Source organism: Odocoileus virginianus, chromosome 2, assembly GCF_023699985.2.
Source record: "Odocoileus virginianus isolate 20LAN1187 ecotype Illinois chromosome 2, Ovbor_1.2, whole genome shotgun sequence".
NCBI lineage: Eukaryota > Metazoa > Chordata > Mammalia > Artiodactyla > Cervidae > Odocoileus > Odocoileus virginianus.
In genome coordinates, this window is record NC_069675.1 from 93,404,670 (window position 1) to 93,427,386 (window position 22,717).

A 22,717-nucleotide genomic window follows, 5' to 3' on the forward strand; every position below is an offset into this window, starting at 1 on the left:
ACTTTAAGTCTAGACCATCAACAAAACAACAAATCAACCTCTGATTTATAGCATTTGCTGATTTCCGCAGTGTAAATAGTCCCACCATGACTGATCTCAAGCTTCCTGTGTGACGCCTCAGCATACGGCATTAGGAGCCACTATTACACAATCTCCACCCCAACACACACACAGACACTGTTTGTATAAATTACCTCAAGAATATGGAGAATTATCAATGTAGTAAAATAATGAGGAATGGTTGAATTTTGATATTTAGTTCCTTTGTTTTTTTTAATACAATTTAAGTTGAATAATGGTTATGTTTAGCAGCCAGCTTGCAAGACCCCTGAAACTCAGCGCCCTGAGTCCACACGAGCCACCCCCACACGCCAGCGCGCTTGCCCCAAAGCCGGCCATCGCGGGTGGGCTTGAGTATTTGCTGAATCGTGAGTGAGGACCCACATCCCCACTCGGAACAGACCCGACTAGATTCCAAACCTTCCCCAGCCCTAACCTCTGGTGCCCAAGCTCCCTGTCAGGGAAGTGTATTGTGTCTGTATTTGTGGAAGGCACGTGGGAAATTGACTCTTTTCTATTGTGTGTCAACAAGTAGGTAAGTAGGAGACCTGAGCTCTCAGGAGCCTCTGAGCCCAGAGCTGGCAGCCGCCTCCCCGGCTCCTTCCCGCACCGCAGACCCTGCGGGACAGCTGGGGGTCTGTGCAGTGATGACAGGAGGGCCGGTGGGTGCAGGGCCCTTAAAACGACACAGCTCAGTATCGCCTTCTTTTCTCTCCAGTCGGATATCTACTTCACAGCAACCGCATCGGCGAATGAGGTCTCGTCCGGAGGCAGCTCCCGGGGGGCCAGTGCCCACAATTCTCCTCAGACACCCCCAGGCCGAGATACTCCAGTGTTTCCTTCTTCCCTGGGGGAAGGTGAAGTCCAGTTTTTACTCTCTTATAATAGACATTTTTGATCCGTTCTGATTTCTCTGAAAGGTGAAAGTGTTAGTAGCTTGCTCATGTCCGACTCTTTGCAACCCCATAGACCATAGCCTGCCAGGCTTCTCTGTCCATGGAATTCTCCAGGCAAGAATACTGGAGTGGGTTGCCATTCCTGTCTCCAGGGAATCTTCCTGACCCAGGGATTGAACCCAAGTCTCCTACACTGCCGGCAGATTCTTTGCTGTCTGAGGCGCCAGGGAAGCCCCTCTAGTTCATTGTCAAATACTGACATGTGATAACTGCTGAAGGAACCCACTGTTTGAAGCCACAAAAACACTGGCAGTGTGGCTGCATTCTTAAGAAACCTTGTGATAATCCCCACCCCCAAACAATTCCCGTTATGAAAACACTTGTTTCCAAGGGGAGAAGGAAGTTGAGGGTTAGAGAGACTGCAGTTGGCCCCAGAAAGTTATCATTCCCAAGAATGTTAAGGATATAATACGATTTCATAGCTAAAAGGATATCATCATAAAACCCACACATTACTCAGCACCCAGCTTTCACTCCATCTGGCTTCACCCTTGAACCCTGCAGACCTTTGCTGTGGTTACCGCCTCGTGCTTTTCCTAACTTCTCACCACATGAGTCGTGTGTATGGCTTGCTGCCAGGAGAGCTCGGAGCTCCTGAGCAGGACAGCTGTGCCTTTCTTGTCTCCTCCTTCCTCCTGCTCACGCATAACCAGGAGTGGGTGCATTTTGTCCCGTTTACCCATGAACAGGATGCCATTAGAAGACAGAGCCGGAGGGTGCCACCACTTTATTGCTCCTAATGAAACTTGGGGCGGGGGGGGGGGGTCAGCCTGTGACATAAATTCTTCTTTCATGCTAATTATGTTGAGGAACCAGGAAATGTTCTCTCATGAATAACATGAGCTCTTCTTAAAGTTCTAATGTTCTTTTCGAATCCTTATTTCAGGTGAAATTCAGTCCAAAAATCTGTACAAGATTCCACTCAGAAACCTGGTGGGCAGAAGCATCGAACGGCCTCTGAAATCACCCTTAGTCTCCAAGGTCATCACCCCACCCACATCCATCGGCATCGGCATCGCGGCCATTCCCGTCACTCACTCCTTGTCCCTGTCCCGCATGGAGATCAAAGAAATAGCCAGCAGGACCCGCAGGGAGCTGCTGGGTAATGGCTGTCCAATCTCGTGTTTGTGATGTTTGTAAAGATACCTGCTGATTTTATCTGCACATATTGGTAGTGTTTAGTCATGTCTGACTCTTTGTGACCCCATGGACTATAGCCCACCAGGCTCTGTCCATGGACAGGTAAAATACTGGAGCAAGCTGCTGTTTCCTCCCCCAGGGGATCTTCCCACCCAGGGATTAAACCTATATCTCCTGCATTGGCAGGGGGGATTCTTAACCACTGTGCCACTTGGGAAGCCCATTTGTGGGTATTAATTATCCTCAAATGCAAAGAGCCCTATCATAAGGGATTTATAAAGAAATTATAAACTTGCACTCCAAGGAATACTGTACAGTCTACTCAATAACAATGATGTGTCGATCTAGATTTATTGGTATAGAAAGTGTGCAAACCATATGAAGGGCAGGGAGGGAGGCAATTTGTAAAACAGTCTGTCTAGTCTGATAATAATTTTTAAAATATAAGTAATCTAAATAGGTGTGATCCTAGAAAAGTGTCTAGAAGGGCTTATAGCCCGCAGCTCTCAGATAACATTTTATACTTGTATATCCAAAATATAAATCTGTGTGGGATTTTCTGCATATTTTTGTTCCCTTTTTTGCATATTTGTGTTGCACTTCAGTCATCCCTTCTCGAAGCCCCTGGGCCAGGGGGCAGGTCTGTAGGGATGGGAGTGGTGCCAGGTCCCTGCTCTGCCCTCCTCTCAGTTCACAGGTGAGAGACCAGGCCAGAGACACAGAGCACCCTGATAACCGTGAAGAGGCTAGACTGTTGTAAAGGCTTTTGTTCAGTTGTGAAAACAAAATGAGGAAAAATGGAGGCATTATGGCCAACCAGTAAGAACTGGTTTAAAACTTGGATTGGCATCTGCATGGTCTAAAACTACAAGGACACACGCCTGTCCTCTGCTCAAGTTTCCTGACCAACTGGAGAAGGGGATTCAGACCCCTGGACAGAGCCGCCTTGACACTGGCAAAGTCAGTTGGCTCTTGAAGTTGTTCCCTTTCACTGAGCTTTTCAAATGTATGTATTGCTATTTTTAACCCACTATTCCCTAAGAAAGCTTGATCTTACCAACTATTGTTGTATAAACCACTGTGCTTTTCAGAAATTGGACCTCAGAGTTGGCACATTACAGTTTCCAGTGGTAGGACTGTAGATTTTCTTTCCTTCATTAAATTCTTCTGAGTCATTTTTTCCCAATACATATATTCGTTCTAATCATACAAAAGACCTACCAACAAGACAAGAAGAAAATCAATTATTTAAAAATACAGACTTTTATCATCATTCTTCCTGCCTCCATTCCTGTAATGTACCAATACCCAACCAGGAGAAAAAGGGCATTTCCTGTCTGTTGGCAGTCTGATGGTAATGACCCTCTGACCTGTGATTCTCCCCTGCCATCCAGGCCTCGCTGATGACGGTGGTTCCAGGTCAGAAGGAGCACTGAAGTCCAAGTCAAAGGCCCGGAAGCGGCTGGAAGAAAACCAAGGAGGCCCCAAGCCAGGGACAGTGAGGTCCACTAGCAGTGACAGGTAAAGAGGGACACAGCCCCTGCTCAGGGTGGTGGCCCCTCAAGTCATAGGACAGCCACAGGCCCCTTCTGCTGACTGACGGTGCATGGGCCAGGCACAGCAGAGGGTCAGTGGCCACCTCCTCTCTGAGGACCCCCAGAGAACACAGCTTGCCAGGAAGGGGCCCGGGCAAAGGGGCAACCTCACTGGCAACCCAGCAAATGCACACTGAAATACACTGAGACTTCTTTGCTCACCAGTTGACAGAGACTTTTTTAACCAAGAGTGCTCTCTAGGACTTCTGGTGGATCCTTTCTGGATGGCCATTCAGTATCACGCATCTATGAATATTTATTGAATCCCACTGATTTGTCCCCTGAGATTCTCTGTGTCCCATAAAACACCTTGCCTGCTTCTCTGTGGAGGCCAAGAGGGCATGTGTCCAGGCTCCATTCATTCATTCATGCAACACACATTCTTAGAGCACCTGGCACTGAGCTGGGGACATGGAGCTGAACTTCAGGGGCTCACAGGCTGGTGGGGAAGGCCAACCTTCCCCAGAATTATAGAGAATTATAACATTCCAAGGCAGCAGGTGATACAGAAGAATGAGGCGTGCCATCCATTCCACGCTTGGGGTATGGGGTTCCCAAACATCAGGAAAGTCTCATAAATCAAGCAACCGTTAGCCTGGCCCAGAGAGGAAGGCACTCACTCAGGCTTTAATCCAACACTTTCACTGAGCTCCTACCATGTGACCAGGCCCCTGCCCTCATGGACTTTACATTTTAGTGTGGAGAAACAGACAATAAACCTGTGAAAAAGTAAGCAATTGCTGTCACTTCCATTAGTGACCAGCACTGCAAGGAAGTTTAACACAAAGTGATGGCGGTGGGGTGGATAGAAGGTCTTCTTGAGGTGGGGGCTGGGAGTCAAGGAAGGCTTTTTGGAGGAAGTGGCATGGATCTGAGCTCTGAATGAGAAGGAGCCGGGGGAACAGCCCTTCCGGCAGCGGAACCAGCAGGGGCAAAAGCCCTGATGAGAGAGAGAAGGAAGAGAGTGGGTCAGCTTGAGCACAGACAAGGAGGTGAGGTCAAGAACAACCAGAGGCTGGACCATGGGCTTTTACAGGCTACGTGAGTCCTTGGTGAACAAAGGAACTCCCTGAATTTGGTCAAACTGGTTTTGCATGTGTCAAGAGAGTGAGCATCCTGAGTTCAGGAGAAAATAGAGGGCAATGGTGGGCTGGGAGGAGGCCAGAGGGGTCAGCAGGGCAGGGCCCGTGGGCCTGTGGTCAGGTGTTTGAGCCTTGTCCTCAGGCCATGGGGAGCCAGGGGAGGGTTTATCCCAATTTGCCTCACAAACACATATGTGTCACCACTGACCCTTCTTTTTTCCTTTTTTTTTCTCTTTTATGGTGGTAAAAGTCAGATAATATAAAACCTACTATTTTAAGCACATTAAGTTGTACAGTTCAGCAGCACCAAGTACATTCACATTGTTGTGCAACTTTCACCACCATCCGTCTCCTGAATGTTTCACGTTCCTAAACTGCAACTCTGTCCCCATTAACCACTAACTCCCCATCTGCCCACCCCATTCCCCTACCCTGGCCCCTTGCATCTACCAATGTACTTTCTGACTCCATGAATTTGACTATTCTAGGTATCTCATATAAGTGGCCTTTAAAACCCATAACAACCCAGGAGATCGGACAGTCTGCCTGCAGAACACAAGCTCTGTTGGGGTGGGCATCACTCCTGCACATGCCCACCTCTCCCTCATAATGGTGGGGGGTGGGAAAGATAGGCTTTCGAATTTAGGGGAGCAGGAAACAGAGTAGCCGGCTCAGTGGTGCGCCCCAGGATCTGTTCACAGTGACTTTTCTCCTCTAGGATCGCATCGAGCTCCCTGGAAAGTCCTTCCACTTCCGAAGCCAATCCCAATGGGCGTTACCAGTCGACCAGCTCCGACCCAGATCCTGTGGCTGAGCAAGAAGGCAGCCCTGTCTGGGGCAGCTGCCCCTTTCAGCTCACCGCTTTCTCGGATGAAGACATTATTGACTTGAAGTAAACAGAGTCCCAATCGAGTTTGCCATCTTTAATTTTCTTACAGAGGTTTATACTCTTTAGCCAGTTCTGACATCATTTCTCAACAAAATGTGGCTTTTAGCCTGTCCGTGATCTATTGGACCAAACCTTCTGCACCCTCGGCCTGTTTGGGTCACTCTCCAAGGTCCGGTGCCATCTTTCTTGACCTTTTTTTCTTTCTGTTCAGGAACCATCAGTCCCCTTGTAATAAAGGTGGTAGATTTCATTGAGGTTTTAGATTGAAACTTTGAATAAATCAAAAATATTCATTCTTATTTCCTGCAACCTTCTCTTATATTTTATATACTTAGATGGAAAAGTTATTTTTTCATTACAGTTCTGTCACATAATATGTTTCTTTTATTGATATAAAGAAAAGCCATTACTTTAAAAATTTATTATAAATAAGTTTTCTTTCTGCACCTCTGGCCCCTGTTGCTGTTTCAGTTCACTGTGATTGGAACCAGCTGTGTTGCTGCCTATAGACTTTTGAGAAAAGCTGAATTTTTAGATCTTAGAAACTCCTGCTTCTCTCTCCTTGTGTCTCACAAAAAAAATAATAAGGTATAGGAGCCTGTTAAGAGTCTCAAGATTTTGTTTTGTTTTATTGTTACTGTGAAATCATACAACCAAGAAACAGTTACACTTCATCCTCAAAATTATCGTTCTCAAATTCCCTCCTCCTGTTCTGGCCTGCTTTGCTCTCTCACATGAATCAAATGAGTGTCCTTCCTCTTATCATGTATCCACCTTCTGTTGCTCCATCCTCAAAGTGAGAAGAAAATGTGAGTTTGGCCAAGTTCGAAGGAAACAGTGAGATATCAGTCTCTAGCCAGGGGAGATCAAAGGAGGAAAACTGAGTTTCACTGACATTGTAAACTTTTTAATCTGTGTAAAGAAGCTAACTTACTTTTGGCTTTAGTCTAACAGATTCCATTTTATTATATCTCGTCTTGCCTATAGTTAGTTAGTTAGTTCAGTCACTCAGTCGTGTCCAACTCTGAAACCCCATGAATCGCAGCATGCCAGGCCTCCCTGTCCATCACAAAATCCCGGAGTTTACTCAAACTCATGCCCATCAAGTCTGTGATGCCATCCAGTCATCTCATCCTCTGTCGTCCCCTTCTCTTCCTGCCCCCAATCCCTCCCAGCATCAGGGTCTTTTCCAGTGAGTCAACTCTTTGCATCAGGTGGCCAAAGTATTGGAGTTTCAGCTTCAGCATTAGTCCTTCCAATGAACACCCAGGACTGATCTCCTTCAGGATGGACTGGTTGGATCTCCATGCAGTCCAAGGGACTCTCAAGAGTCTTCTCCAACACCACAGTTCAAAAGCATCAGTTATTCGACGGTCAGCTTTCTTCACAGTCCAACTCTCACATCCATACATGACCACTGGAAAAACCATAGCCTTGACCAGACGGACCTTTGTTGGCAAAGTAATTTCTCTGCTTTTTAATATGCTATCTAGGTTGGTCATAACTTTCCTTCCAAGGAGTAAGCGTCTTTTAATGTCATGGCTAAATAAACCATCTGCAGTGATTTTGGAGCCCAGAAAAATAAAGTCTGACACTGTTTCCACTGTTTCCCCAACTATTTCCCATGAGGTGATGGGACTAGATGCCATGATCTTAGTTTTCTGAATGTTGAGCTTTAAGCCAACTTTTTCACTCTTACTCTTTCACTTTCATCAAGAGGCTTTTTAGTTCCTCTTCACTTTCTGCCATAAGGGTGGTGTCATCTGCATATCTGAGGTTATTGATATTTCTCCCGGCAATCTTGATTCCAGCTTGTGCTTCTTCCAGGCCAGCGTTTCTTATGATATACTCTGCATATAAATAAGCAGGGTGACAATATACAGCCTTGACATACTCCTGTTCCTATTGGGAACCAGTCTGTTGTTCCGTGTCCAGTTCTAACTGTTGCTTCCTGACCTACATACAGGTTTCTCAAGAGGCAGGTCAGGTGGTCTGGTATTCCCATTTCCTTCAGAATTTTCCACAGTTTATTGTGATCCACACAGTCAAAGGCTTTGGCATAGTCAATAAAGCAGAAATAGATGTTTTTCTGGAGCTCTCTTGCTTTTTTGATGATCCAGCGGATGTTGGCAATTTGATCTCTGGTTCCTCTGCCTTTTCTAAAACCAGCTTGAACATCTGGAAGTTCACAGTTCACATATTGCTGAAGCCTGGCTTGGAGAATTTTGAGAATTACTTTACTATCGTGTGAGATGAGCGCAATTGTGTGGTAGTTTGAGCATTCTTTGGGATTGCCTTTCTTAGGGATTGGAATGAAAACAGACCTTTTCCAGTCCTGTGGCCACTGCTGAGTTTTCCAAATTTGCTGGCATATTGAATGCAGGCTTTCACAGCATCATCTTTCAGGATTTGAAATAGCTCAGCTGGAATTCCATCACATCCAGTAGCTTTGTTCAGAGTGATGCTTTCTAAGGCCCACTTGACTTCCCATTCCAGGATGTCTGGCTCTAGGTGAGTGATCACACCATCGTGATTATCTGGGTCATGAAGATCTTTTTTGTACAGTTCTTCTGTGTATTCTTGCCACTTCTTCTTAATATCTTCTGCTTCTGTTAGGTCCATACCATTTCTGTCCTTTATTGAGCCCATTTTTGCATGAAATGTTCCCTTGGTATCTCTGATTTTCTTGAAGAGGTCTCTAGTCTTTCCCATTCTGTTGTTTTCTTTTATTTCTTTGCATTGATTGCTGAGGAAGGCTTTCTTATCTCTCCTTGCTATTCTTTGGAACTCTGCATTCAAATGGGAATATCTTTCCTTTTCTCCTTTGCCTTTTGCTTCCCTTCTTTTCACAGCTATTTGTAAGGCCTCCTCAGACAACCATTCTGCCTTTTTGCCTTTCTTTTCCATGGGGATGGTCTTGATCCCTGTCTCCTGTACAATGTCACGAACCTCCGTCCATAGTTCATCAGGCACTATCAGATCTAGTCCTTAAATCTATTTCTCACTTCCACTGTATATTCATAAGGGATTTGCTTTAGGTCATACCTGAATGGTCTAGTGGTTATCCCTACTCTCTTCAGTTTAAGTCTGCATCTTGCCTATATTACCCATCAAAAGAAACTTGAGATCGTTTCCCCTGTTAAAGTGGCTCTGAGGAGTTCTTCTGCAGGTCTTCTCACTTCTCACTGGACAGGTCGAGTCATGTCCAGCAGACGTCTGTTCTGGACATGACTCGATCTGATAGATCTCACAGAAGTTTGAACCCTACCTCCTTGTGGGCCTGGCACACTGTGGGGAGAGCTCTCCTCTCTGCCTGTGGCTCAGAGAGTCCCACATGATACATCTGAGCTGAAGGCTGCCTGGTCCCCTTCAGCAGAAGGCAGGAGGTCAGAGTGCTAAAGACAGTGCTTTTTCAGTGTATCCAGGTGGGGCCATAACCAAAGGAGTCTCCTCACAGTCTTTGCAGCATTCAGCATCCCTATTCTTCTGTGTTTTGTTACGCCCTTTCGTATAAGACAGAAAAATACAAAATCAACTACATGCTGTATCTTGACCTCACCCAAAGCTTTATGGATTGGGTTTTACTATTTTTGCTTTTCTTTTTTTATTTTTGTTTGTCAAATAAGGAAACTGAGGTTCAAAAGGGGGCAGTGATTTGAACCTGTGATTTCTCTGACCCCAGAACTGTGCCCTGTCCACCGTACACAGCCAGGCTGAGTGCCTTGTGTCAGCTGGATCTGGCTGGTGTTTTTCATGTTAAAATAATTTTTAAGCCTCATGAGCTTGTATGTGTGTGTTTTCCTCTCATCTTTTTCTTTCCCCTGAAGTTTCTTGATTCTCAGCCTGGAATAGAAAAACCAAGGGCTATTTAGACCATTCTTCCAAAGAGACTGGCAGCATCAGAACCACCCCATAATTTGACAAGAGTCACAGATCTGAGGAGTGGATGTAGAATGGGCAAGGGGTGGGCACTACTAAACAGTTTGATGGACTTGGCTTATAAAAGGAAGGCGGGAGTCTGTTCTGGCAGCAGTGTCTGCTCACAAAGGCCAAGTGAATGCTGCACACTCATGGGGAGGGAGATGACCAGCCAGAGGGCAGGAGCAGGTTTGCAGCAGTTCACGGCTTGGCATCCACTCCAGTATTCCTGCCTGGAGAAATCCCGTGGACAGAGGAGCCTGGCAGGCTACAGTCTATGGGGTTGCAGAGAGTCAGACACAACTGAAGTGACTTAGTGCACACACATGGCTTGGAGGGCTGGCTGGCCTTAGCTAGGCTCATTGGATCACCCTGTCTACAGAAGCCTCTCTGCATACCCCTCAGGCTGAACTGCAAAGTAAACTGTCTAGCAGCAGCCGTTTGCCCTTGGAATCTGAAGCATCCATCCCCTCTGCAAACATCCAGTACCCACTGTCTGAGGAATCTGAAGCATCCATCCCCTCTGCAAACATCCAGTACCCACTGTCTGAAGGAGAACACCATGTCCATTGGGGAAGGGAGAGAAGTAGACAGGTGAATCACAAGCAATGATTATTGCTGTGATAAGAATTTATGATTGGAGCACAAGACGCTGAGGAAGAACCAAGGGGTGGTTGCCTAAGTCTTGAAAGCTAATACAATCATGCTAACTGCACTAATTATACTGCCTAATATTTGAGTTATCTGCAATGTGCTTGGTCTTTTCACTTTGCCCCTACAACAAACCCTCTTTCAAAATAGATACTATCATTTCCACTGAGAGATGAAGAGAAAGAGGCCCAGAGAGGGATTAGAAGCTAAGCCTGTTAACTCTCTTAGTCCTGGTTCTTGCCAGAATTACACAGCACTCCGCCGCAACTGCCTGCACCCAGGGAATGTGGCATACAAATCGCGACATTCTACAGCGCCCTGACTTCTTCATCCTCACCTCCACCAGTGACCAGGGTGCACACACGTAGAGAGACTGGCTATTAACATCCGCAGATGTTAACTGCGGATTTTGTTAACTCAAATTTGGGAGGTGTAGTATTAAGATGAAGATTCCAAAGTCTTCATCTTTGGAATTTAACAGAGACCGTGGAGCTCACCATTTAGGCCCAGATCAGTCACAGGTATGTGGCATGGAGGACCCCGCCCAACATGGGTCCTCAGTACCCGAAGGTGGTGGTCGTCCTGGGTCTTCGGCTCCGTACAGTCAGCAACCTGGGCTCCCCCGCCCTCACTCCAAGTCTTAACAAGCACAAGAGTTGGGCTGCGGCGCCCAGGGCCACGCCTCCCACAACACAGCTGACCCGAGAACAGACAAGTCCAGAACCGGTGTTTGGAGACCTTCCGCCCTGCGGTTCACGGTGGGCAGAGCTGCCCACGTCCCCCAGCTGAGGTTAACGCTGAGAAGGTACTGCAGACGCTACCCAAGGGGGTCAGCGGCGCTGCACAAACTGAGGGAGGGCAGTCCCGGACGCGACCCACGAACTCCGCCTTCGTTCCGCGTCCTAGCCGTACTGGTTGAAACTCGAATGAAAGGCTGTTCCAGGAGCAAGTGCAATCCCCACTCTCAATGGCTAACGTGGGTCGCGGTATTTTAGATGAACCCGCCTTCGAGCTTGCATCACCTTCCTACTGGGTGGTTCTGTGAGCCCGGCCATATATAAGCTCCGCCCCTGCCTATTACACCGGATGGCCGTCCTGGGGGCGGTTCCAGTGAGCGATGCCCTCCGGCTTTTTAATTCCATTGGTCCGCTTTGACTTGAAGGGCGTCTCCTAGAGCAGACGCTAACCCCGCCTTGCGTTCCCATTGGCTGCTCCCTTACCCGGCCTAAAGCAGCTCCTCGCCGTCTGTTGGTTGCCCTGGCCTGAGAGGCCGGCGCTGGCCGCACTCGCGGGACCCGTGGCAGTTCAAGGCGTCAGAGCCGGCAGAGCAAGCGTTGATCGCGGACATGACGCCTGAGGACCAAGAGGAGACCCAGCCGCTCCTGGGGCCGCTCGGCGGCAGGTGAGCGGTAGGGGGAACCCAGGTCCGCTGGCGCGGCCTCACTTCTCCCGCTGCGCCCAGGCCTTGCCGCTAACCAACCGCCCCCGTCACCGCAGCGCTCCCCGCGGCCGCCGCGTCTTCCTCGCCGCCTTCGCCGCTGCCCTGGGACCGCTCAGCTTCGGCTTCGCGCTCGGCTACAGCTCCCCGGCCATCCCGAGCCTGAGGCGCGCCGCGCCCCCGGCCCCGCACCTCGACGAGGACGCAGCCTCCTGGTTCGGGGTGAGGCCTCGGGCTCACCCTCCTGCCCTCCTGAGACCCTCCTCCGCCCACCCCTAAGACGGGTGCCGGGGCCCTCCCCCCCCCGCTGCCTGGCTTCGGGCTGGCACGGAGACCCTCCGCCGAGTATGTCCGGGCTCCCCTGAGAGGGGTCGCCCTCTCCCCTTCCCCCGCAGCGGCGGAGGGTGGAGTGGAGGGCGAGGTTGGGCCGCGGGCCCCCGGCGCCCCCTGCCTCAGCCCGCGGTCGCCCCTCCCCAGGCCATCGTGACCCTGGGCGCCGCGGCCGGGGGCCTGCTGGGCGGCTGGCTCGTAGACCACGCGGGGCGCAAGCTGAGCCTCCTCCTCTGCTCCATGCCCTTCGTGGCCGGCTTCGCCGTCATCACCGCGGCTCAGAACCTGTGGATGCTGCTCGGAGGCCGTCTGCTCACCGGCCTGGCCTGTGGCATTGCCTCGCTCGTGGCCCCGGTGAGTGTGTTTCCCCCCAGTCTGGCGTCCTGGGACGCGGGAGAAAGGACAGAACTCCGGGCCCTGGCTGCGGCCTTTTGGCTGCCTTACACCATGCCCCTCCCCTGCTCCAGCTTCCTTACACTCCCATGGGGCCTTAGAAAGAGCTGTTGCTTTCCATCCCTGGTTACAGATGAAGCTTAACGGAACGTGAAGTGACAGTCTTTCAGCCGTGTCTGACTCTTTGCGACCCCATGGACTGTAGTCCATGGAATTCTCCAGACCAGAATGCTGGAGTGGCTATCCTTTGCCTTCTCCAGGGGGATCTTCCCAACCCGGGGATCGAACCCAGGTCTCCCTCATTGCAGGCAGATTCTTCACCAGCTGAGCCACACGTCCTTGGTTTAAGCACAAAGTCAGTGATGGTGCTACTTCTTGAACCCCGGGTGGTGGCACTTAACAGGGCCTCTCTTGGGCTCTACAAATGAGGTGCCCTCTGTAGATGGTCAACAGAAGCCTCACATGATGGCTTAGGTCCCCCTTGGCCTTCAGACCACTGGCTCCAGTTCAGCAGGAAAATCCCACTGTGGTTTGTCCCCAGGGGCAGAGGCTGCTGGGACCTGGCCCGCCCCTTCACTGCTCAGGAAGCGGCCCTCCAGGTGTTCCCCGCGCTCCTCTCTCACCACCTCCTGACCCAGCACTGCCCAGGCTGCCTTTGGAGCTGGACACATCTGGGTGAAACCGCAGCCCTGGGCAGAGCACCTCTGTGAGCCCATAGGCAGGAATGATGGCGTTAGCTTGGGCCATAGCTGTGTGGCTTTACGAGAGCCTACACTCATGGCCCTGGTCCTGGCATGGCCAGTCGAGGGACTTGGACCCTCGCAGGTGGGGTTTCTGGGTGTTCTGTGACCTGCTGCTGATCATGGGCTTCGATGATCCACCACCACCCACACCCTAACCAATCAAGACTAAAAGTAGTAGCTCAAAATCCCTCCCTTTGCACCTACCACTCATTTCAACTGCATCTGCTGGGTAACATGCAGCAGCTAGGTTGGATATTATATCTGGATTTTTTTGTGTTTTTTTTTTTTTACTGAGCAAAAACACACCTGACTTAGGCATGGGCATGGAATAACCCAGAAGCATGGGCAAGCGCTTTCTGGCTCCTGAGCCCAGAGGAAGCTGTGGCAATCACTGGTAGCAACCGAGGTGGAGAGTTCCTGCTTTCACTCCAAGGGCACCACTCAAAGTGTGGTCCTTGGGTCAGGAGCTCTGTGTCTCCTGGAGGTGGTTAGAAAGGCAGAAATCTTGGGCCCACCACATACCTGTTGTTGTTGTTTAGTTGCCAAGTCTTGTATCTGACTCTTTGTGACCCCGCAGACTATACCCTGCCAGGCTCCTCTGTCCGTGGGTTTTCCCAGGCAGGAATACAGGACTGTGTTGCATTTTCTTCTCCAGGGGATCTTCCCCATCCAGGGATGGAGCCTGTATCTCCTGCTTGGCAGGTAGATTCTCTACCACTGGGCCACCAGGGAAGTTCTGCACACCTTCTATGTTAGAATTTGCTTTTTGTCAAGAGTATACAATTAAATGAAAGTGTGAAAAGCTCTGTGCGCCCCCCCCCCCGCCCAGCACAGACACAGCATCCACACATATACCCTTTAAACATGTGCTGTAGATCACATAGATGGGAGCTCTTATGACCAGGGAACTGCAGTTCCGGGCTCCCTGGGCTTGGAAGTGCCCCAGCCCAGGCTGTCCTCAGCTCTGAATGGCTGAGACTTTTCAGTTTTAAGAACTCCTAGACCCGAAGTACACTGTCATCTTAATTACCAACAGGTCTATATCTCTGAAATTGCTTACCCTGAGGTGCGAGGGCTGCTCGGCTCCTGTGTGCAGCTGATGGTGGTCACAGGCATCCTCCTAGCCTACCTAGCAGGTATGGTTTTCATATTATCTCATCTGGTGACTGTTCATGGCTGTGGCTTTCTATCAGATGTAGAAACTGAAGTTCAGAGAGGTCAAGGGACTTGCCTAATGTCACACAGCCACTGCCCAAGATGCCACGTTCCCAGACCACTTACCTGAGAACACCGGGTCGTGTGGGTCTTGTGACAGTATTCTGAGGAGAGCTGGCGAAGGTGATGTCCTCATCTCCCCAGAGCAGAAGCCCATTCCAGGAGTGTAGGGATACCTGATGAGTTAGAGCAGCATCTCCCTGTGCGGTGACAAACTAGGATTCTGGGGCTGGAGGGAAAGTCTTTAGCCCAAGATCTTAGAGGGCGCAAATATGTCTCCCTCAGATCACTACTGGATTTGCAGCCTGAAGGAGGCAGTTTCCACAGAACCCGAGGGTCAGAGCTGGAGCCAGCATGAGGAAGCTTCCAGAAGCACTGGGAAGCTTGCAGAGGCAGCCTAGAATGAACTCGGGTAGAGGAAAGACAGGCTTCACATCTGACAGCCCCGGATTAGGGGAACATGCCACTTACTAGCTGTGTGATCTTGGCCTAGTCAACTGCCCCTGGGAGCCTTAGTTTCCTTGTCTTCAAGAGGAGATTAACCTTACCTAGTCCAAGGCTGTTGAGGGATTAAATTAACTGACGCTGTAAAAAGCGCCTGGCAGCAGACCCTGATATTGTCAAGGGATGGCCTGAGAACCATGAGGGCATGGGGGTTTGGGGCCGGATGGGCAGTGGCAGGGCCCGGGCATGTGCCCTGTGGTTTCTCAGAGTGGACAACATGCAGGTCCGTGGTCTTTCCTTTCTACCCACTTAGCGTCCTGACTCTCGTTCAGAGTCCTGGCCGCAGTCTAGCTACTTTATGGGGCCAGCAGTGTGCCAAAGCCCCTGTATAGACACTGATACTCAGGACAGTCTCATGGGTGTAGTCACACCAATAGGGTTTCCTCTAGGTCATCAGAAGCCACACTTAGACTGATCAGCTTCTGTGAGTTTTGATTGACGTTTTTCAGTGAAAAGTCCCCCTTCTTCTCTGTCCCCCTTCCTCCCAGAGGAGCCAGCCTTGCCTGCTTCACAGTTAGTCTACCGGGAGGGGACCTGTGCACACATGGCCTCCTGCCCCACCTCCCTTTCACACGCGTGGTGCCATATATCACAGCAATACAGAGTGAGCACCTTTGTTTAGTGGCTGCATAATTTGGAAAACTCACCAGTGGCCACAGGACTGGAAGAGGTCCGTTTTCATTCCAATCCCTAAGAAAGGCAATCCCAAAGAATGCTCAAACTACCACACAAATGCACTTATCTCACACGCTAGTAAAGTAATTCTCAAAATTCTCCAAGCCAGGCTTCAGCAATACGTGAACTGTGAACTTCCAGATGTTCAAGCTGGTTTTAGAAAAGGCAGAGGAACCAGAGATCAAATTGCCAACATCCGCTGGATCATCGAAAAAGCAAGAGAGTTCCAGAAAAACATCTATTTCTGCTTTATTGACTATGCCAAAGCCTTTGACTGTGTGGATCACAATAAACTGTGGAAAATTCTGAAGGAAATGGGAATACCAGACCACCTGACCTGCCTCTTGAGAAACCTGTATGTAGGTCAGGAAGAAGCAGTTAGAACTGGACATGGAACAACAGACTGGTTCCCAATAGGAACAGGAGTATGTCAAGGCTGTATACTGTCACCCTGCTTATTTAACTTATATGCAGAGCACATCATGAGAAATGCTGGGCTGAAGAAGAACAAGTTGGAATCAAGATTGCCGGGAGAAATATCAATAACCTCAATGTGCAGATGACACCACCCTTATGGCAGAAAGTGAAGAGGAACTAAAAAGTCTCTTGATAAAAGTGAAAGAGGAGAGTGAAAAAGTTGGCTTAAAGCTTAACATTCAGAAAACTAAGATCATGGCATCTGGTCCCATCACTTCATGGGAAATAGATGGGGAGACAGTGGAAACAGTGTCAGACTTTATTTTTCTGGGCTCCAAAATCACTGTAGATGGTTTATTTAGCCATGAAATTAAAAGACGCTTACTGCTTGGAAGGAAAGTTATGACCAACCTTGGCAGTATATTAAAAAGCAGAGACATTACTTTGCCAACAAAGGTCCATCTGGTCAAGGCTATGGTTTTTTCAGTGGTCATGTATGGATGTGAGAGTTGGACTGTGAAGAAAGCTGAGTGCTGAAGAATTGATGGTTTTGAACCACGGTGTTGGAGAAGACTCTTGAGAGTCCCTTGGACTGCAAGGAGACCCAACCAGTCCATCCTAAAGGAGATCAGTCCTGGGTGTTCATTGGAAGGACTGATGCTGAAGCTGAAACTCCAGTACTTTGGCCACCTCATATGAAGAGTTGACTCACTGGAAAAGACCCTGATGCTGGGACAGATTGGGAGCAGGAGGAGAAGGGGATGACAGAGGATGAGATGGTTGGACGGCATCACCAACTCGATGGACATGGGTTTGGGTGGACTCCGGGAGTTGGTGATGGACAGGGAGGCCTGGCGTGCTGAAATTCATGGGGTCGCAAAGAGTCGGACACGACTGAGCGACTGAACTGAACTGAACTAAAACCTTCACTGATGTACCCCCCTCATCGTTTCCACACTTAACAATAAAAATGACAACATCAATGACAAACCCTAGGAGAGTCCTGCAAAGACACTGGGGTCCCCACCCTTTAAGCAGAGTCCCTGGTTGGCAAGGGGGCAGGGGCTCCTCGAGAAGATCCACACTGGCTAACCCCGCTCTGACGTCTCTTCCCCCCACCCCCAGGCTGGGTGCTCGAGTGGCGCTGGCTGGCCGTGCTGGGGTGTGTGCCCCCCTCCTTCATGCTGCTGCTCATGTGTTTCATGCCTGAGACCCCTCGCTTCCTGCTGTCTCAGCACAAGCGCCAGGAAGCCATGGCCGCCATGCAGTTCCTATGGGGCTCTGCTCAGGGCTGGGAGGAGCCCCCCATTGGGGCTGAGCACCAGGTGAGGAGCTGAGAGCCAGTCCCGAGGAGGGGGACCGGGGAGTATCTCCCCTGAGGTCAACACAGCGTGGTGCTGTGGCTGCACATGTGTGTGCTCACACGCGTACACACGATGGCCCATGGGAGTGCTGTCCTGTGGGCCGCTACTTGGCCACACCAAAGTCTTGGTCATCCCTGGGGAAGCCTGAACCCCGATCTCCATGTCCCAAAAAGAGAAGGGCTGGACCGTGTCAGAGGAGAATGCAGGTGGGGACTTGAGGACTCGGAATTTTGAAACAGGGAGCTATAGGGCCCAGGAGAACACTGAGTCTCTGCCCCTTACCTCTGTGTGACCATCCCATCTTTAACCTGAGTTTCTTCCCCTGTAAAGTGGGGTCATAGCACATGCCTGGCGGTGGTGGTAAGGATCAGTGGGGCTAGGGAAGGTGCTCGGCCCAGACCTAGACCCAAGGCCAGTGGGACTCGGGAACCCTGGGTTCTCTGCTCAGAGAGCATCCCCGTGGATCCCCCAGAAAATCAGGAAGGGACGTGGGAATGGAGGATCCTATCACCTTACAAATGGGGAGGTTAAAGTGATGTGGGGCCCTGATGCAGAGGCTTCAGGAGGGCTGCAACAAGACCCAGAGGCTCCCTCACTCCACCAGGCCCCAAGACGGGGGCGCTCAGAGATGGGGCACCGTTGGGAGAGGTAGAGAGAAGCCCTGATGCCCGGTATCCATCTGAGCAGGGCTTCCACATGGCCCAGCTGTGGCGTCCTGGCGTCTACAAGCCCTTCATCATCGGCATCTCCCTGATGGCCTTCCAGCAGCTGTCGGGCATCAATGCCGTCATGTTCTATGCAGAGACTATCTTTGAGGAGGCCAAGTTCAAGGTAAAGTGGCCTCTGCCCCGGCCTACCTCACCTGGAGGCCGTTTGGGTGGGGCCCAGCCTCGGGGTGTCCACCTGACCCACCTGGCCCGTCTCCCCAGGACAGCAGCCTGGCCTCAGTCGTCGTGGGCCTCATCCAGGTGCTGTTTACTGCCACAGCGGCCCTGATCATGGACAGAGCCGGACGGAGGCTGTTGCTGACCTTGTCAGGTGAGGCTCCAGGGGGAAGGCTCTGCCCTCTGCAGGGGTCCAGGCCAGCCTCCCACCACAGGCTGGAGGGTCTTAACTGAGGTCACCATGTTGCGGGAGGAGAACAAGGCTGAGTGTCCCCGAGGGCACGGGCAGGACTTCAGGGGAGCACTTGCTCCAGGCCCGGCCTGCGCTCACCGCGCCACTGCGGCACATCTTGACCTGGGTAGAGAACCTAGAAGAAGGCGCCCCCAGGGCCCGGTTTATAGTGAGGAGACTGACGGCCTGGGGGTGAAGAGGTCCTGAAGCCTGTGGCCTCTCTGTGCAATTGACTACCTGAGCCAGCTTCCCCTCTGAAATGCAGGTGGTGGCGGGTCGTGGAGAGAATCAGCATGCAGTGTGAGGAAGGCTCCTCATGGGCCTGGCGCCATCGGGCCCTCGGTGCTGTGGGGGAAGTTGGCCTGGCTGCTGGTGGTTGCTCCTGCTTCCTCAAGGCCAGGGGAGGGTCTGCTTCCAGAAGCTTCTTGGGGTCGGCTGAGGTGTGAAGTCCAAGCTGGGGCTGGCAGGGCCAGGCTGGGGCGAGGGTGCCCCGGCAGGAGTCTGTTCGCTGCCTCTCGCAGTGGAGTCTAGGCCGCCTGCTGTTGGCCCTGTGCACTGACCCGCCAGCCCCCCGACTGCCACATGCCCGGGCTACGGGCCGTCTCCCCGCGCCCTCCCACTGCCCTGCCACCGCTGCCCTCCCCCCCACAGGTGTGGTCATGGTGTTCAGCACCAGCGCCTTTGGCGCCTACTTCAGGCTGACCGAGGGCGGCCCCAGCAACTCCTCGCACGTGGACCTCCCCGCACACCTCTCCATGGAGCCCACCGATACCAACATGGGGCTGGCCTGGCTGGCGGTGGGCAGCATGTGCCTCTTCATCGCTGGTGAGTGGGGGGCCGAGGGGAGGTTGAGGGGGCCGCCGTGTCGCTGCCAGGTTCCCGTGGCTCCCGGGAGTCCAGGCCTGCTCGGCCTCACCCCTGGGTTCACAGTTCTGACCGTGTGCCGGGCACCGGCTCAGCCCCTCTCTGCTCCTTTCACGTCTGCCCCACAGGCGCCCTCCGAGCAGGCCCCGTTCCCGCGCTGTTCTATAGAGCCAAGGCCTTATGCATCAGAAGTGAGGGGAGCAACCTGAGACCCAGGCTGGATTCGGACACTGCTTCAGTCCAGGGGGGTCTTCGGCAAGCCCAGGGCCTAGCCCTGCGCACCTGAGGCCTTTCTTGCCCTTGCAGGCTTTGCTGTGGGCTGGGGGCCCATCCCCTGGCTCCTCATGTCTGAGATCTTCCCTCTGCCCGTCAAGGGTGTGGCCACCGGCGCCTGTGTCCTTACCAACTGGTTCATGGCCTTTCTGGTGACGAAAGAGTTCAGCAGCCTCATGGTGAGTGCAGGCCCTGACAGCCTCCCCCTGCCATAGTCTGCAGAGAAGTACTTTTCAGAATTACTCTTGTGACAGACTCAGGGTTGGTGGCCTTGTGTGCAGGCTGAAGCCCCACCAGCCTGCGGCCCCGTCTTAGTTGGGAGTTGGGGAAGCAGACGGGCTGGGGCAGCCAAGGAACCCAGGCTGTGACCACTGGGGACCCTCCAGGCTGTCGAGGTGGAAGGACAGCAGGACTGACCTCCTCCCCCACTGGACTTTGGGGACTTTGGGAAGCAAGGCTGCGTGAGAAACTTCAGCTTCGGAGTCAGCAGCCCTGGGCCCCATCCCCACCTTGGCCGCTTCCCACTGTGTGACCTTGGGTGCGCTGCTTCCCTGTCTCTGAACCAGCTTCCTTGGCTCAAAGCGGAGAAGGGGGACAGTGCTTTCCTCTTTGAGCTGATAGAAGCGTCAGTTCGGTTCCACATTTTGCCACCAGCTGGTGGGTGGGCTGATGCAGACATGGTCCCGGTCTCAAGGCCTCCGATCCAATGCAGGCACCGCTCTGGTGCAGACAGTCAAGCCATCTATTCAGTCGTTCTCCCCCCACTCCCCCCAAAGCTCCTGGTACCTGCCAGGTCCAGGCCTATTTAGGGTGCCAGAGCAGCAGTGAATGAGATGAACAGGGTCCCCTTTATCACAAAGGCTGGTACGACAGTGGCCAGTGGTAGGAGGATGAACCACCAGGAGGCTGGGCTGGGGCAAGGGGAGGCCGGTCATGATTGGCGTGGATGCTTGGGGCTGGCCTGGACCCTGCAGGGCTGCGCTGCTCCAGGGAGCTCATCAGGAAGACCAGAGCAAAGCCCTGGAGGGGAGGTGACTTCCAGGAGCTTGGAGGGGACCGACAGTCAAGGAGGGGATGGCAGCAAGGGACCTAAGAGTGATCTGGCCATCACTGCAAGACCAAGAGAAAGGCTTCCAGGAGGCAGAGGTGGGGTGGCCCGGTGCCCGAGGAAGAGGAGCTGGAAGGTGGCAGCCTTTGTTCCTGGCACCTGGGATGACACGGGCTGGGCGGGGAGGATGCACGGCTGTGACCCAGGGCCGCTGCTCCCTCTCCCCTCCGCTTATGGGCCCTGAGTGTCCCCATGTGCGCACACGGCCCCATCACCACCTACTGAGAGCTCACCCATTTCCTCCGGCACAAAGGAGAGAGACTCCAAGGCGGCAGGGACCACAGAGGGCAGGGCCAGACTGAGCGGAGAGGGAAGTCTCTGGGCCCTGGAGTCGGACCCTGGGGACGTGAGCCCAGCTGTCACTTGATGGTGGGCCTCTGACCTGGGGGCAGTCGCTTCGTCACACTGAGCTCAGTGTCCCCACCGCACACCCTCCACAGCTTGGACAGTGCTCAGCTCGGGCTTCTGGACGGCCCACCAGGCCCTGCTCCACATCCCTGAGCCTGGGCATGGCGGGGTGGGGCCTCGGCTCCTGGGCCCAGGAGGGCTCCTGACCTGCTGCGTCTTAACACAGCCTTGCCCCTCTCTTTGCAGGAGGTTCTCAGGCCCTATGGTGCCTTTTGGCTGGCCTCTGCCTTCTCCATCTTCGGTGTCCTTTTCACTGTGGCCTGTGTCCCTGAGACCAAGGGGAAGACTTTGGAGCAAATCACAGCCCATTTTGAGGGGCGATGACAGCCTCTTCCTATGAGCGGGTGCCCCTCCTGCTGCACCTGCTTTCAGCCTCGGAGGGCGTGGAGCCTACCTGTAACTCCAATCTGAGCCTGAGCTGGCAGCCTGGAACCCCTGCCTTTCCCCATAGAGTCAGGAGCCAGAACGGCAGCCCCTCAGAGCCTTGTCCTCTGGGGTCCCTCCTTCCTGCCCAGTGAAGTGCAGGGACCAGGTTCCCAGCTGCTGGGTCCAGTTCCCACTGCTGCCGTGTGACTCGGGAGAAGGAACATCTTGCAGACACTTTGCTGTCCTGCGGTCAGTCCTCCACACGCCGACTCCATCAGGACAGGAAAGTGACAGCGGAGGAGGGGGCTCTTGGTTCCTGATTTTCTGGAGATGCTTTGGAGGCTGGGCGATGGCCTGTGGTTTCTCCTCTCACGTGGCTGCATTATCAGGGAGGAACGTTGCCAAATAAATATTTGACTCAGAAAATCAAGTCATGAGCTCTTTGTGTGGGCTGCAGTCAAGAAGGGCATTTTCTTGTCCCTCCCATAAAAGCAGGCCTCCCATGAACTGAGTCTTGCCAAGAACATCTATGGATCAGCTTCCTTGTGGTCAGCCAGGCCCGCCTTTGGCACTTGGAGGTCATTTCCGGCTCCTTCCTCGGGTTCAGCCCCCTGAACCATTAGTCAGCAAATCTGATTGAGTTCCTCCTGTAACAAAATGTTCCTCTCTTCATATTAACTTTAATGGAGCCAGAAGTCTTTTTCAAATTACTTTTATTGTCTGTTGTATAATATACATTTATTATAGGAAAATTAGAAAACACTAATTTATTTAATATAATTATTTTTATAGCAGTTAACCATCTGCTAGGCACTATTCTATATTAACTCCTTTATTTAGATAAATAAAAAAAATTCACACCTATACCTTTCCAAACAGAACTGCTGTTTAGAATTTGGTCTTTAACCAGAAACTATCAAACTCCTAGAGGAGAACATAGGCAAAACACTCTCTGACATAAATCACAGCAGGATCCTCTATGACCCACATCCCAGAATTTTAGAAATAAAAGCAAAAATAAACAAATAGGACCTAATGAAACTTAAAAGCTTTTGCACAACAAAGGAAACTATGAGCAAGGTGAAAAGACAGCCCTCAGATTGGGAGAAAATAATAGCAAACGAAGCAACAGACAAAGGATTAATCTCAAAAATATACAAGCAACTCCTCCAGCTCAACTCCAGAAAAATAAATGACCCAATCAAAAAATGG

General features: G+C 51.7%; 2 protein-coding genes across 11 annotated transcripts in view; both read left to right on the forward strand.

Moving 5' to 3' along the window:
- Positions 1–6,021, forward strand: part of GARNL3 (GTPase activating Rap/RanGAP domain like 3) — a 157,378-nt gene extending 151,357 nt beyond the window's left edge. For all 6 annotated transcript variants that reach the window (XM_020874724.2, XM_070453072.1, XM_020874723.2 and 3 more), the window contains 4 exons: positions 779–917; positions 1,903–2,118; positions 3,551–3,677; positions 5,552–6,021. In XM_020874724.2, the coding sequence (XP_020730383.2) occupies positions 779–917; positions 1,903–2,118; positions 3,551–3,677; positions 5,552–5,729 (660 nt within the window). In that variant the 3' untranslated portion in view covers positions 5,730–6,021. The remainder of the gene's footprint in view (positions 1–778; positions 918–1,902; positions 2,119–3,550; positions 3,678–5,551) is intronic.
- A 5,464-nt stretch (positions 6,022–11,485) lies between these two features.
- SLC2A8 (solute carrier family 2 member 8) lies at positions 11,486–21,931 on the forward strand. 5 transcript variants are annotated; one of them, XM_070453160.1, is made up of 10 exons: positions 11,495–11,693; positions 11,789–11,951; positions 12,207–12,413; positions 14,232–14,331; positions 17,132–17,331; positions 18,058–18,201; positions 18,300–18,408; positions 19,138–19,311; positions 19,657–19,802; positions 21,326–21,931. In XM_070453160.1, the coding sequence occupies exons 1-10, from the start codon at positions 11,638–11,640 to the stop codon at positions 21,461–21,463; spliced, it is 1,437 nt and encodes a 478-aa protein (XP_070309261.1). In that variant the 5' UTR covers positions 11,495–11,637; the 3' UTR covers positions 21,464–21,931. The 5 variants fall into 5 exon arrangements, with proteins under 5 accessions (XP_070309265.1, XP_070309280.1, XP_070309270.1 ...); XM_070453164.1 differs by lacking the exons at positions 19,657–19,802; positions 21,326–21,931 and adding an exon at positions 19,479–19,650 and having other exon boundaries at positions 11,486–11,693; XM_070453179.1 differs by lacking the exon at positions 19,657–19,802 and having other exon boundaries at positions 11,490–11,693.
- The last annotated feature ends 786 nt before the right edge of the window (positions 21,932–22,717 follow it).

What these genes read in the sequence shown, in the direction of transcription:
- SLC2A8 (XM_070453160.1), top strand. Translation starts at nt 11,638, where the DNA reads ATGACGCCTGAGGACCAAGAGGAGACCCAGCCGCTCCTGGGGCCGCTC. An exon ending in CCATTGGGGCTGAGCACCAG is followed by an intron (nt 17,332 to 18,057) that starts GTGAGGAGCTGA and finishes CCATCTGAGCAG; the next exon opens with GGCTTCCACATGGCCCAGCT. An exon ending in AAGAGTTCAGCAGCCTCATG is followed by an intron (nt 19,803 to 21,325) that starts GTGAGTGCAGGC and finishes CTCTCTTTGCAG; the next exon opens with GAGGTTCTCAGGCCCTATGG.